Source organism: Danio aesculapii, chromosome 15, assembly GCF_903798145.1.
Source record: "Danio aesculapii chromosome 15, fDanAes4.1, whole genome shotgun sequence".
NCBI lineage: Eukaryota > Metazoa > Chordata > Actinopteri > Cypriniformes > Danionidae > Danio > Danio aesculapii.
The window spans coordinates 21562627-21578256 of record NC_079449.1 but is presented as its reverse complement, the minus strand read 5'-3'; the positions used below and the strand labels follow the sequence as shown (position 1 = coordinate 21578256).

General features: G+C 35.2%; 1 protein-coding gene across 4 annotated transcripts in view; it reads left to right on the top strand.

Annotated features, from left to right (window-relative positions):
* Window positions 1-15630, top strand: part of bcas3 (BCAS3 microtubule associated cell migration factor) — a 386382-nt gene that overhangs the window by 127401 nt on the left and 243351 nt on the right. For all 4 annotated transcript variants that reach the window (XM_056473462.1, XM_056473465.1, XM_056473461.1 and 1 more), the window contains 3 exons: window positions 2141-2265; window positions 3346-3511; window positions 3962-4062. In XM_056473462.1, the coding sequence (XP_056329437.1) occupies window positions 2141-2265; window positions 3346-3511; window positions 3962-4062 (392 nt within the window). The remainder of the gene's footprint in view (window positions 1-2140; window positions 2266-3345; window positions 3512-3961; window positions 4063-15630) is intronic.

Here is a 15630-nt window from a genome sequence, read left to right as displayed (position 1 = left end):
AGTTTGGTTTGAGCCAGATTGCTTTTAAAAAAGAAGCTTAAAAAAGAAAAAAAGAACTCAAATGCTTTTAAAAAAGAACTCAAATGCAATGAAAAGTTTTCTTTATTTATTGTTATTTTTTATTATTTTTTTTTTTTATTTATTTATTTTATTTATTTTTTTGTAGGAAATACAATACAACGGTAAACATTACAGTTTCTTTCTTTCTATGTTTTTTTAACCCAAACCCCACCCCAAGACCTGAACTTATTGTTATAAATTCATAAAACAAAATACATACAGGTACATTAATTAAGGAAATCTTGATTAAGAGTTCTGATCTCATGTATGTATAAGAAGATCAAACAAGACTTAAAAGCAAGATTGAAACAGGAAAACATTGAAGCATTACATTTAAAACTGTTTTATTTTGCTCTCTCTCCTTCTCAACCATTCGTGTGTATTTAAATATGTATGTGTGTGCATGGCTGATGGGATCTAAAGCGTGGTTCTGTGTGAAACATCCAGTAGTAATCAGTGTTTTTGTAGTCTGCTCTTGTATGTTTGAGATACAGAGGGCAGATTTTACAGTACAGGAGTCGGACAATGATACCACATGGCTACTGTTCTAGGATGAATTCCACATGCAAGTTCTCATCTCTCGGCTCATGACCTTTTTTTTTCCTTGCAGCCTTCAGATTTTACTGACGTTAAGAATAATTCAATAGGCCCTAATAATTTTTCTCAAATGCCAAGATTGGAACGAGGCCTTTTAAAAGCTGCTTAAAAGCCTACATTTGAAGCCGCTTTATGAGCAAATGACAGCCATTATGTGGTGTCTGTACAGGCTAGACTCCTGGAGTGTGTGAGTGTTGAGCTTTAACAACATCATTATACTCGCTGAACAGAAATATAAAACAAGATCACACAGAGATTTAGTGAGGACAAGCTTTTCGGGTTTGGGCAACTGTAGTCAAATTGTACTTGCTAAATAAAACTTAAAAGTGGTCATTTCGGTCAACACAACATAAATGAAATGGTAATCCTGTATAAACAACACAGATAAATAGATAGATAGATAGATAGATAGATAGATAGATAGATAGATAGATAGATAGATAGATAGATAGATAGATAGATAGATAGATAGATAGATAGATAGATAGATAGATAGATAGATAGATAGATAGATACAGTAGATAGATGGATGGATAGATACATGCAGATGCAAAGATACATACATATCTATACATACATACTACACTGCAAATTTTCATGACAGTCAATACAACAAATCTTTTTATGTTGCTTTTACTTATTTTAATTTAATCAGGTTTCAACTAATTTTTTAAGTAATACAAAGTTTAACTTAATATTTTAGTCAGTTTGATTAATTTAAATTGAGATGACTAGAAAAGTTAAGTTCATTCAACTAAAAAAATAAAGGCTGCAAGATTTTTTTGTTACTATAGATAGATAGATAGATAGATAGATAGATAGATAGATAGATAGATAGATAGATAGATAGATAGATAGATGCATGCATGCATACAGTACATACATACACTGTACACATTTTTATGACAAAAGTCAATACAACAAATATTTTTATGTTTCTTTTACTTATTTTAATAAAGTAATTTTAATAGTTTCAACTAATTTAAGTTATACAAAATTTTACTTTATTTTTAGTCAGTTGGATTAATGCAAATTGAGATGACTAGAAAATTTAAGTTGATTCAACTAAAAACAGACAGACAGACAGACAGACAGATAGATAGATAGATAGATTTTTAGCAAAAAATGCATAAACAATTGAAATGTGTTTTTGTATTGTATTAATGTAATAATATTTTTTCGATTTTTACCTGCATGAACTGTAAATGTGTAGTGTATTATTTATTTATTTGCAAACAGTATTTGTTGTGGTTGTGCAATTTATTTTAAATTTGAAACTCTTCATGTACAGGAAATGTCCCGTCTTGATTATTTACATCACAAATGTGTTTCTTTTCATGTCAGTGTTGTGGCTTTATTTATTTATCTTCGTCCTGGATGCCATTCCCCCAAAGAAGATGATTTTCTTTAGTTCTCTTCTTCCTCTGTGTCTTTTGTCATAATGTCATTTGTGTTTTTTTATATTGAAATATTTTCTTTGTAGCAAAGCCAAGCCGCCTCCTCAGATCTCCCCCAGTAAGTCCAGCGGTGGGGAGTTTTGTGTGGCTGCAGTCTTTGCCTCATCCCGCTCCTGGTTCATCACCAACCCCAACATGAAGAGAGAGAAAGGTTTGACATAGCTTACAACCTTCAGTACATAAGCGATCATCATTTATACAGCTGTAGAACAAATTAGGAGACAACTTGACAACTCATCGGATTTAGGATTTATAGTTACAGTTGAAGTGAGAATTATTAGCCTCCCTGTTTATTTTTTCCCCAATTTCTGTTTAACGGAGAGAAGATTTTTTTCAACACATTTCTAAACATAAAAGTTTAAATAACTAATTTCTAATAACTGATTTATTTTATCTTTGCCATGATGACAGTAAATAATATTTGACTAGATATTTTTCAGGACACTTCTATACAGCTTAAAGTGACATTTAAAGGCTTAACTAGGTTAATTAGGTTAGCTAGGCAGGATAGGGTAATTAGGCAAGTTATTGTATAATGATGGTTTGTTCTGTAGACTATCGAAAAAATTGCTTTAAGAGGCTAATAATTTTGACCTTAAAGTGGTGTTTAAAAAATTCTAAACTGCTTTTATTGTAGCCGAAATAAAACAAATAAGACTTTCTCCTTAAGAAAAAAATATTATCAGACATGCTGTGAAAATTTCCTTGCTCTGTTAAACATCATTTGGGAAATATTTAAAAAAAGAAAAAAAATTCAAAGGGGGGCTAATAATTCTGACTTCAACTTTATATGCTTGAGTAAAATGTAATTGTTTATCATGTGATGGTAATAATGACATTTCTCACATATATTCAATAAAAATGTTGTCATGTAGAGTTAAAAAAATCACAAAACAAAATCACAAAAAGGTCAGACAGTTAAATTAGTATTTGGTGGAGTAACCCTCACTTCCAATCACAACAAATGAAAACATTTGTTATTCAGCCATTAAAACCCCCATACCTAATAAATAAAAAGAAGCTGGGATTTTGTGGTCTCTCTTTTTAACCATAGCTGTATATATATTTTATATTAGTTTTTTCTTTTTAAACCAGAAAATAAAATAAGTGCTAAATAAGTAAATCCCCTTGTCGATGCTCTTTCGAAGCATGAATCCGGTGTAAAGTAATAATTTGTAACCAAATGGTCATATTCCTAACCTTTAATAACACAACTTTTCTCCTCTGTTAGATCAGTCTCGCCAGGCGGTTGTCGAATCGCTGTACATCCTGAGTTGTTACGGCAACCTGGTGGAGCACGTTTTGGAGCCTCGACCAATCAGCACAGTTCAGAAGATAAGCGACGACACGCCTTTGGAGCTGAACACCTGTCCGAGAGCCTGTTGGAATCTAGCCAGGTCTTGCCCCGCGGCTCTCAGCACCACACCTATTTACCTGCTTTTACACTTCACCTTCAGTCCGACAGAAGCACCTGACATGACCCACTGCAGTCATATCATTTACATAAAACAGCTTATATGGCGCCTTAATGAGGGCAAGCAAATGATTAACGTCATGGCTTGTCACCAACCCAGACGCTGAGCGCAACCGTAATGCAATAATGCGAGGAAAATGGAAACAGGCAGGGGTTGCTCTCAGAATGGCTTTCTGATCAGATTGTGCATGTTAAATGAATGTATGTACCGAGCTGTATAGCCTGTTTAGCCCCCCACGTGAGATGAGCCAAATGGAAGGTCCGCCGGGCTGCAGAGAGTTGGAGTCCATTATAGCTCAGCTGGAGACTGTTATATACATCTGGCCCTTTGAAATGCGCTTCCTAAATTGATTTTTGTGTTTGTTTTGAGTAGGACACCGCAGTGGAATGAGCTACAACCACCTTTCAACAGCAACCACCCCTTGGTGCTGGCCTCGGACTTCGTGCAGTACTATCAATACCTCCTGGCTGGATGTAAGTTTGTGTGTTTGTATGTGTGATTCTCAGTGGAGATGTTTGTTTTTAACTCTTTGGTGCACCACAACACAAGAAACAAGCACACAATTGAATAACATACTAAAAAACTTAAATCTTAAATAGGTGACAATGTTGTCAAAACGTTCCTTGTTCACAAATTAAAAATGAAGTTTTATATATGCAAAGCCAGTAGTTGGTGCAGTCACTTTGTGAATAAACACTGTAGGCATACAGCACTTTTGTTCCCCACTATCATTAAGCATTCATGCCTTTAAAATGAACATATAATACATTACCATTTTCACAATATTTGTAGTGTGCACTAAGATAATAACAGTAGAAGTTTTTAAATCATGCACTTTGAAGCATATTTAAAAATGTGCATTTTCAGGTCCCCCAAAATATAATTAAACTGCTAATGTCTAAAAAAATGATTATAGCTGAAAACTGGTTGTTTAAACATCCCATAAATCTCTCATGTTTCCCTTTTTTAATAATTTTTTTTTAATCCACATTGGTGCATCACAACACAAGAAACATGCACTGTAAACTAAAAGTACAGTACACGACAATAACATACTAAAAAGGATACAAAATATTAACAACATTGTCCTCTGTCAAAGGGCCCTATCATACACCTGGTGCAATAAGGCACAAGATGTACGATTGTGGCTCGATTTGTTGCTTTAATTTTCATGTTGCTTTAATTTTCATGTTTTGTGCCACATTTTTTTATATTAAATCCATTTGTGCCACTTTGTGGACTCATGGGTGTGCCGGTCTATAAAGGAGGTGTGTTAAGGCGCATTGTTGGCACGTTAATACACACTTAATACACACAGGATGTACAGCAATACACATTTTTACATATGAAAAAAAAAATAATGGATTAAAATATTACAAAAATTATTCTTTTTCTACATAAATATAAAAACCACTACCTTCATGCCTTCTTAATGTCAGGTGGCTTTTTTTTGTTTATTCATGACATTTTGTATGTTATTATTATTAGCAGTATTATTTATTATATGCATATTCATATTTGTTTTAATAAAAACAGGTTTAGATTTGTCCGCCTGTTGGGTTTTGGAGACGTATGCATCTCCATATTGGGCGTAAGAATAGGACGTGTGTTTGGATATAACTTGTTTTTTGACCACACTTTGTAATTATTGCTCATTTATTTGTTTACTGGAAATTAGAACTGAATTTAGAAATAGTTTTAAAACAAATCTTTGCGCTTAAACAAAAATAAATGTGTAGGCTGATTGATGACTTCAATGGACTGCGTACAAACCGCTTCCTTATCCACAAAAGTAAAGGAGTAAAGTAAAGAGGCTGAATGGAGGAAGCTTATTCTTTATTCTGGTCTGTTTAAGTGTTTTTAGTGAAGCGTTCAGTTTTTCCAATTACAAAGTCTGCCATATAAATAGCAAAAGCACTATAGTATGATGCAACTGATTCTTAAAGAATTGGAAGATGAGACTCTGATTGGTTTTAATGCATGTTATGCTCAAAGCACACCATGGCTCATTAAGGGAATAAGCACAACCCTGTAAGACCATGCGCCTGGGCGCAAACCATATTTTTTGTGCTTAAAATAGCAAAAGTAGATTCAGACATGCCCTTAATGCTTTTGCGGCCTGCACTTTAGACTTTGCGCCTAGATTGTTAAAATAGAGCCCAAAGTGATCCTCACAATGGTGAAATATGCCACCTTCTCAGTAGTTAGTTATTTAACTTTGTAAGAAACACTACACACCTGAAAACATACTCATAGTCCTGTGGTCCTGCTTTGTTCTTTTAGTTGTATGCCCTCCCAAAATGCCAGAATAAACACACAAAAATCATATTAAGTTTAGCTTTTTTAGTTGAAAGTACTGTTGTTTCAATGCCACCCTAAATCTCTATTGTCTAGTTACTTTCTGAAAGGTTGCTTGAGCCGGTTTCGTTTGATGTAGCAGTTGGCGAAGCGCTTTTTCTGTCTCCGGTGGTGTTGTGAATCAGGGCTTTGTCACTCGATAGTACAACCGTGCCCTGAAACTCATCATAGCGCCAAATTAACCCAGCATTCAGATTAAACCAATTAGTGTGGTTTTAAACCCATGTAATTTAATAACAAGTGCACAGAGAGCACAAGCACTTTGGGTTGACATATGAAAGGCAGGAGAACGCAACTCGAGGGCAGCAGGCTCACGGATGACCACACATCTAATATATCTTGAATAAGTGAGCATTGTTGCGCTAGCTGGATAATCATAAACATTAATGAGTAATTTGCTGTCCGGGTCCTTCAGGCCAAGCTTCACATTTCTTCTCTGCCACTAAAACCCGAGCGCTCAAGGCCTAACGGGTAGAATATTCTCCAGAAGTCGGTCTAATCGCCATGCATGTGTCAGAGTGATGAAATAGCCAGGCGTGAGTGGTCATGGCAACGGATCTGCGTGGATTTGGTCCACCACGGGGCAAAGAAAGGCATAATGAGCTTGCTCAGTGTATTAACGTTAATGTCTAATTAAAATAAGCTGGAGATCTTTTTCTCATGCATTTTTGTTACAGCTGACTCTTACCAACCTGACACTCAGATGTGCATATGCATGTGGCCGTGTTTGACCGGCACTCCTGGCTCTCAGTGTGCTGTGTAGTTCACATTGTGCCACCTTCAATTGCTCGCTGCTTTGTGTTGTGCCCTGAGCAGCAAATGCTTGCGTATCTGATGCGTGTGGTTTACAAGTATTTGTTTAACATAGTTTTAGTTCAAAGTTATGTACATAAATACGTTCATACAGTACAGCATGTACTATATATAAATTTTCATACACACATGCATCTGCATGTTATGTTTTTAGTGATGTTTTATAAACAAATTTTGGGAGGAGCACGTGCAGATGTTTCAGCTATTTAAAATACATCAATGACAATCATTGTATTATCCAATCAGCGTTAGACCAAACCCCTTTAAATACCAAAAGTTGTCCTACCTGCATTATCTCACGACTTTAGCATCCCTCCACCACCCCTACACCGCACCTCTTAAACATTATCTATCTGGGGGGAGCGTACTGGGGCCGGGCTAGACACTTCGCTCGAACCCCAACTTCTCTTTCTTCCCCGATAAGGGGAATAACACGAGTTGGGGTGTCATCCCCGAGCTCAGAGCCCTCTCCCAGGACAGCACGCCAAATACACTTTATTCTTAAACATTTGTAAGTGTGAACTTGTGAATGTATAATATTTTAATGAGTGCATTGTTTTGGACATTTAAAGGTGCTGTATGTAACTTTTTGATTCTTTTAAAGCAAAAAAAAAACCATAATATGTTTGCAGATATTTAAGAAACATGCTAAGTGAACATTTTTGTCTATCTGAAAAACAATGCTGAAGTTATTCTGCTTTGAAAATGTGAGTTACTTGCCAGAACGGCTGTCTTTGTTTTGGTCCCTTTAACCCGCCCAATGTCAGTTTAGCCAATTCTATTTCAGCACCTGCGTTGCCTTGGTTTGATTCATTCAGTCATGAAGGCTCCTTCAAAGGAAACATTAGGTGAGGTTACTTTAGGTGAGGCAGGTTACAGGTTACAACATGCTACATGACGAGATTTGCAGTGATAAGCAATTTGGCTGTTTCACCAGACGCAACACAATAGAAATTTAAATACAGCCATTCAGAAGCACTGAATAGTCACTAATCACTGCACTCCAACAGAATTGTAAGGTTTATAATCAAATAATACATATTATACTTCTTTAACATTATTAACATTAAATATAGATGCTGAATCAGTTACTAAAGTTTAATTTCAAAGGGTTTATTTTATTTTCAAGATCTGAGGTGGACTATCTGCTGCTGCTTTCAGTAGTATGGCAATAAATGTCATGTAAAATGGCATTCAAACTAACATTATTAGCATTTAGCAGTGAATAAAGCACATGAGGTGTACCTGATCATAGTTTTCTGTTGTTCATCTGGAAAAAATTGAAGCCGTTTCTAAAATATAAATTTTAGGTGTTGGTTAGGACAAAAACTCCTGTTAATATGGAAAATATTCCTTCTATCGTGTGCCGTTGCTTTTATTTAGAACACAATTTAAATCAGCCCTTGTTGCTGTCCTCAATCTGGCAACCTGCTGTTGCGTTTGTTTTGAACCAGAGGTGCAATACCTTGTTCAACCACTGGGTGTCAAACTTACATACTGCACCTTTAATTCAGTCAATTTTAGTCTAAATGAACATGTTTAGTCGATGTAAATATAATTTTAGTTTCTAAAAAACTAAAAGTAAAATATTTGATGGATTATTGAAATGTAAGCGTAAATAACGTAAATTTAAATAAGCTGATTTGATGCTGCTGATATTTATTTATTTATTTGTTTGTTTGTTTATCCTTTTGTTGATTCACTTCATCTCTTCTAAAATACAGTAATGATAAAATTAAATTGTTGTTTGCTCATTGCAGTGTGTAACAGCAATACTGGCAACCACTCATTTATCAAATGTACATGTTTTTATAAAGACAACAAATATATAATGTATAATAAATAAATGCAAATAAAAAAGACAAGAAAAAATATTTTTTTTATATCACATATTAGTGAAAAATTTTATTGTAAAGTTATATACATAATATATGTATTAGTACACTCACCGGTCACTTTATTAAGTACAACTTACTAATACCGGGTTGGACACCCTTTTGCCTTAGAACTGCCTTAATACTTTGTGGCATAGATTCAACAAGGTACTGGAAAATTCCAGAGATTTAGATCCATATTGACATGCCACGTTCAAAGTCAGTTAAATCACCTTTCTTTTCCATTTTGATGCTCGGTTTGAACAGCAGCAGATCATCTTGACCATGTCTACATGTCTAAATACATTGAGTTGCTGCCATGTGATTGGCTGGATAGAAATTTGTGTTAACGAGCAGTTGGACAGGTGTACCTAATTAAGTGGTCATTTTAGCAAGTTAACATGACTTTAATATCAGTGAATGGATTGTTTAAAACTAACTAAAAGCTTTTTAAATAAAATTTTTAGACTTTTTTATTTTTATTTAAAAAAAATATATATATTAATTAAAATAATTTTGTTAATGAATATTTTTCCTCAATCTCGCCCTTATTAAAGTTTGACAAAAACGAGTGAACCCTTATTAACAAACATATCCATCAATGAGTCCATTGATGAGCTATTCACTGTAGTACAGCTACTGCAGATAGGAAGTGATGCATCTCCTTCAGCGATCAAACGCAATGAACCCTTACCTGGTCGTTAATGTTATCAAGCTGTCGTTTGCTTTGTAATTACTTTGTAAAAGCCCACTCAGAAGATAGAAGAACATAAAGGAGGATGGCAGAAGAGAGCTGTAGATAGCAAATGGGCATCGCTAGCGGACAGTTCCCAGGCTCAACTGTCTCAGAACGGGGCTGGTGCATGCCTTTACCCTCAAACTGTGAGGACTCGCAGCCAGCGGCGCTCTGTGATTGACAGCTCTGGTCTTGCTTCTAGATTGGATGACCTGGCTGATTAAAAATGCAGCATGTGGACGGTAGGGTCAGAGGAGCTGGAGCCTGCACGACTGGTGATAAAAGCAACCGTGGCGCCACTTCTTGGTCACTATCTCCACCTGTCCATCTGCCCAGCCTTTGGCAGCGCTCGGGAAGGGGAGCATTACCCAGCCACTGCTGATGATACCCAAACGATGGGGAGATAACGGAGAGAAGCTCCTTGGGTCCGACTGATAGCGCTCAGGGAATCCTCTGCCTGCGACATTGGCTGGTGTTGAGCAGAGAGAGTGGCGGCTGTGTGTCTGGAAGCTCTTTAATGAATGAGTTCAGATTTGTGAAGGAAAGAAAGGTGTGAGGGTCCTGGTTCAGCGCTGCAGGAAGGTGCAGTCACAGATGACCTTTGTAGCTTTTAGCTGGACACTTTTATTTAGTATCGTATTGCATTGTGTTTTTGGAACGCAATGAGCAGAATGTGTTGAAACATGCAGATTCTACAGATACATAAATGTGTCTTTTTCTTTGAGTGAGTGAGAGAGTGAGAAAACGACTATATACAGTTGAAGTCAGAATTATTAGCCCCCTTTGAATTGTTTTTCTTTTACATATTTCCCAAACTGTTTAACAGAGCAAGAAAATTTTCAAAGTATGTCTGATAATATTTTTTTCTTCAGTAGAAAGTCTTATTTGTTTTATTTCAGCTAGAATAAAAGCAGTTTTTAATTTTTTAAAAACCATTTTAAGGTCAAAATTATCAGCCCCTTTAAGCTATATTTATTGCAAAGATAAAAGAAATCAGTTATTAGAAATTAGTTATTAAAATTGTAATTGTAAAATATTATGTTTAGAAATGTGTTGAAAAAAATCTTCTCTCCATTAAACAGAAATTGGAGAAAAAAATAAACAGGGGGCTTATAATTCTGACTTCAACTGTATATATATATATATATATATATATATATATATATATATATATATATATATATATATATATATATATATATATATATATATATATATATATATATATATATATATATATATATATATATTTATTTATTAAGGATGTCCCGATCAGGTTTTTTTGCCATCAATTGCGATTTTGCCATCATTTGATTTTGAGTTTCTCCCGATACCGAAACCCAATACAATACTTATAAAAAAAATAAAGAAGAGCGAAGAAACAGATCCTGCATGTTCCTTATTTTTTTATTTAATTCAACTTCATTCAACAACTCTGTTAGCAAACAGAGCACTTCTGTAAGGTAGCTTGAACAATCAAGTAATAAATAACACCAATTCTTCACTTTTAGACTTCAGTGCAACAGTAAATAAAAAAACGAATGTAAAAACAAATAGCACCTCAACTTAAAATACCCGGCAGGCAATCCCAAGTTTACATATTTCACAGTTTGCTATGACAATGTTGTCATTATCAACTTTATAATACCTCCAGACCACAGACATAATCACGCTTTTCGCTTCAAGCTGCTTCCGTGTTCTACTTTGCTGGCAATTAACCAATAGCATCTCTGCAATAAAGTGATGTCATGCCGCACTCATGGTTGTTTCTGTATGAAGTTAAGAAAGAGGTCTAACTCTGTGCTGCCACATAACTATAGATGTGTGTTTTTTTTTTTTTTGCAGTATATAAGAATTATTTTTACAATGGACCAATCAACAAGTCATGCATTAAGAAGAATATTGATTCTAGAATTAATAAATTACATAATTAATAAAAATATGCAAAGTATCTATAGGTAATGCATACATGTTGACAGTTTTCATTCAAATGTATATAAAGAAATTCATTCATAAACATACTAAGTATAGTTTTAATATACAAATTTAAAAAAGAATGAAAATTCAAATGGTTTAATTTATTAATTAATGCACTTAAATTATTTGTTTTTGAAATTTGAAGGAACGTGGGGAAAAAAAATATCAACAGTTAAAAAGAAAACAATTGCTTATAGGCCCATCCTGAAGACCACAGGTTTGGACCAAGCAGTAAATCATACATTATGACAATTAAGGATGCTGTTAATTTACACTCTTAACATTTAACACAATAAATACTTTACTGTAAATATATACCTAAATAAGATTTCTACTGTATGTATCTTTTTGACATGTTCACAATAAAAGTATGCATACAATAAGTAAATAAATTAATATTCGTGAATACATATTCACTAATATTTTCTCATAGTTATCATAGTTTTCTCAATTATAATATTTTTAAATTTAGAAACATTGTTTTGTTACATTCACATTTTTCTTAAATCATCTCATATTCTGCTTTTTAAATCTGGAGATAAACATTTAATTTGTACTGATTTCATTTTTTTTTTTGTAAAAATAGTAAAGTGCTTTTTAGAGGCAGTGTGTATAAATATAATTATATTTATATTTAGAGATTCACATATTTTTCATATTCATTTTAACTTTTTGTTAATACTTTTGCGACTATTGAATTAAAGTATTTATCATAATGACTGTTTATATTTTGATACATATCGCAGGAGCAAATATCAAAAGTAATAAGGACAACATTAACCAAACCATGCCTGGCTTCTCTTTCCAGGTGTCAAATTGAACACGGTTATGCTCCTGAACAAACACCATTTAACCAAAGTGACGTTTGTTCATGGTTTGCGTGCTGGTGGCCAAAGCACATTTGTAAGCAGGCTGTGACTGTGATACTGCAGGGTTTATGCGGTCAGGGCCTGTTTCCTGTCCTTATTCTGTTGCTCACACTCAGATAAACTGCTTTTAACAGTCCAGGAGCCCTCGACCTCTTAAGCCCGGCCATTACGAAGCCACTGTAACCTGATCTACAGAGCCAGCTACTGTTCTTACGCTTCAATTATTTATTAGTCAACACTTATTGTCCCCTTGGGCTTTGGCAGGGAGGGAGGGAGGAAGACCAGAGCTTGATTGTGTTTAAGAGGTAACATGGTCTGGCTCTGTTCTGACCCATCGGGGTCGGTAAGTCACTCGACGATTTATGTCCACATAATGCAGCATGCTGGGATATCAGAGGCTAGTGTTACTGTGATTGAGTGGCACCAATAGCGAGCAGATTTCTGAGGTGTCAGGCTATGTTTATGCTTGTGCATTTTTGTTTTAACATGGCGTTTAATAATGAAAACAATCTTTGTCCATACTGGAGCTTCCACTATGTTTCAGAAAAGAAAATCTCCATGCACAATATATGAGTGAAAATCCATAAACAAAAGTACAAAATGTTGGTCTATCAACAATTATTAAATAAAACATATATTACATTCACATTTGTAATGAACAACTACTTTCAATCTGCTTTGAGAGAATAAAAAGTCATGTTTGATATTATTTAAAGGCGTAGTTCACCAAAAATCGAAGATCAGTCCACGATTTTATCACACTCAAGTCATTCTAGGTGTATATGAGTTTTTTCTTTCAGTTAAATCTAATCAGAGTTATTTAAATTGTATATATTATCCTTTTCGGGGACCACAGGATCTCATCTCTGTTATTTGCAGATGATGTTGTTCTGTTGGCTTTATCGAACATGGATCTTCAACATGCTCTGGGGCGGTTTGCTGCCGAGTGTGATGTGGCTGAGATGAGAATCAGCACCTCCAAGTCCAAGGCCATGGTGCTCCACCGGAAAAAGGTGGTTTGCCATCTCCAGGTTGGAGGAAAGTCTTTACCTCAGGTGGAGGAGTTTAAGTATCTTAGGGTTACGAGTGAGGGAAAGATGGAATGTGAGATTGAGAGGCAGATTGGTGCAGTAATACGGTCGATGTACCGGTCCGTTGTGGTAAAGAAGGAGCTGAGTCGAAAGGTTCAGGAAAGATGTTTACCGGTCAATCTACTTTCCTACTCTCACCTATGGTCATGAACTTTGGGTCATGACCGAAAGGACAAGATCTCAGATAGAAGCGGCCGAAATGAGTTTCCTTCACAGGGTGGCAGGGCGCACCCTTATAGTGTGAGGAGCTCTGTCACCCGGAGTAGAGCCGCTGCTCCTCCACATCAAGAAAAGTCAGCTGAGGTGGCTCGGACATCTTTTTCGGATGCCTCCTGGATGCCTACCTAGGGAGGTGCTGGAGTAGGTGTCTGGGGTTCTCTCCTAAGACTGCTGCCCCCGCGACCCGGCCCCCGAAAAGCAGTTGAAAGTTCTTTTCCAGCGGTGCGGTAGCGCAGTGGGTATCACTGTCGCCTCACAGCAAAATGGTTGCTGGTTCAAGCCTCGGCTGGGTCAGTTGCCATTTCTCTGTGGAGTTTACATGTTCTCCCCATGTTTGCGTGAGTTTCCTCCGGGTGCTCACAGTCCAAAGACATGCGCTATAGGTGAATTCGGTAAGCTAAATTGTCCGTAGTTAATGAGAGTGTATGGGTGTTTCCCAGTGATGGTTTGCAGCTGGAAGGGTTTCCGCTGCGTAAAACATATGCTGGATAAGTTGGCGGTTCATTCTGCTGTGGCGACCCCTGATTAATAAAGACACTAAGCTGAAAAGAAAATGAATTAATTAATTAATATTATCCTTTTCAATGGCAACAGGCAGCAGTTTCTCTTCAACAGTCCACAAGTTCAATAAAGCGCATCCATTCATTATAAAAAGTGCCTCACAAGACTCTGGGGGGTAACTAAAGCCTGATTTACTCATGAACTCGTGCAACTCACGAAACAGACAAGGCTTTTATACTTGACACGTTTGCCGTTGTGATATTCTTTAAAATGACGGGGGGACTGGGGGGGTTGGATTTTTTATTTTTTTTATGATTATAAGGACTTTTATAACCATTCAATATTTTTTTTTTAAATCAAACTTTGATGTATCACTTGCTTTTGTTCATAACTTGGACAGTTTTACCTATTATAGTTTATTAAAATATGAATGACAACAGAACATGGGGTTCTCTACAAATATATTTTTTATTATGGCAAGAATAAAAGCTAAAACGTACATGTTTTTTTTTAGATTTAGCCCGCTCCACAATTGACACATTTACTGTCTGGCTATTTTCTGTCGTCGTCTTATGCTAAAAAGGCATTAATGGTCCAACATTCCTGACCATTATCGCAGATAAAACCCAGAAAAATAGAGCATCAGTATATTGCAAAACGATAGGTTCAAGTATTCTTGTCCAGTTATCAAAGAAATAACTTCTTCCTTAATTAAAGTTTTGTAACTATTTATTTGTTTTTAATAAAAAATGTTAATATTTACATCAGTGTTGAACCTATGACTGGTGGAAAAACCTATTCTGCAATTGTGTAACTGAGTCTATATAAACTTTTGCCATGTCCTCTTTGACTTTAACAAACGTATCCCTCAAGTTTTTTCCAAAATTTTAAACAAAAACTTTCCTGCTTTCCCATGGCTGTTGCAATTTTTAGCCAATAATTAATGGTCATCTAGTTTCCCCATGATCACGCATGGATGGTGTACAGACGTACCTGTTTCAGACAAAATCTCTTCAGTGTTTCATATTCAACTCAAATCAAACGCAGCGCTGCCACTTGTGTCTCAAAAAAAAAAAAAAAACAGCGTTGACATCACATTCACCGCATGCACTCAAGCGAACTAGCGGACACGTCGAGTATAAACCAGGCTTAAATGTCTCCTGTAGTGAATCAATGCATTTTGTAAGAAAAATAAAAAAAAATTATTAAAATTGTGAAATTTTAGAGGGAACTAACTCTTTAAATGCACATATTTTAGAACAGAAGAAATTACAAATAACTATATCATTAAATTTTGAAATCATATATAAAGTTATTAAATAAAACATGATACTTTGTTTATTCGTTATAAGCATGTCTAGTTTTTAGTTTTAATTGCATTGAGAGAAAAAAAAGTCAATATTAAGTTGGCAGCAAATCCTCTACAATTTTTACCTGTATTGGAAGTAAACATTATAAAAATCTGAAAGAGAAAACATCAAACTAAAATTAAAATGCTATTCCTTATAAATAACTGGTCTAGTCTTGACATAATAATGTCTAGCCAAATATAAATAAAGCTAGCAAACGTTTCTCATTCTGAACTAATACAAGTGTGTGCATA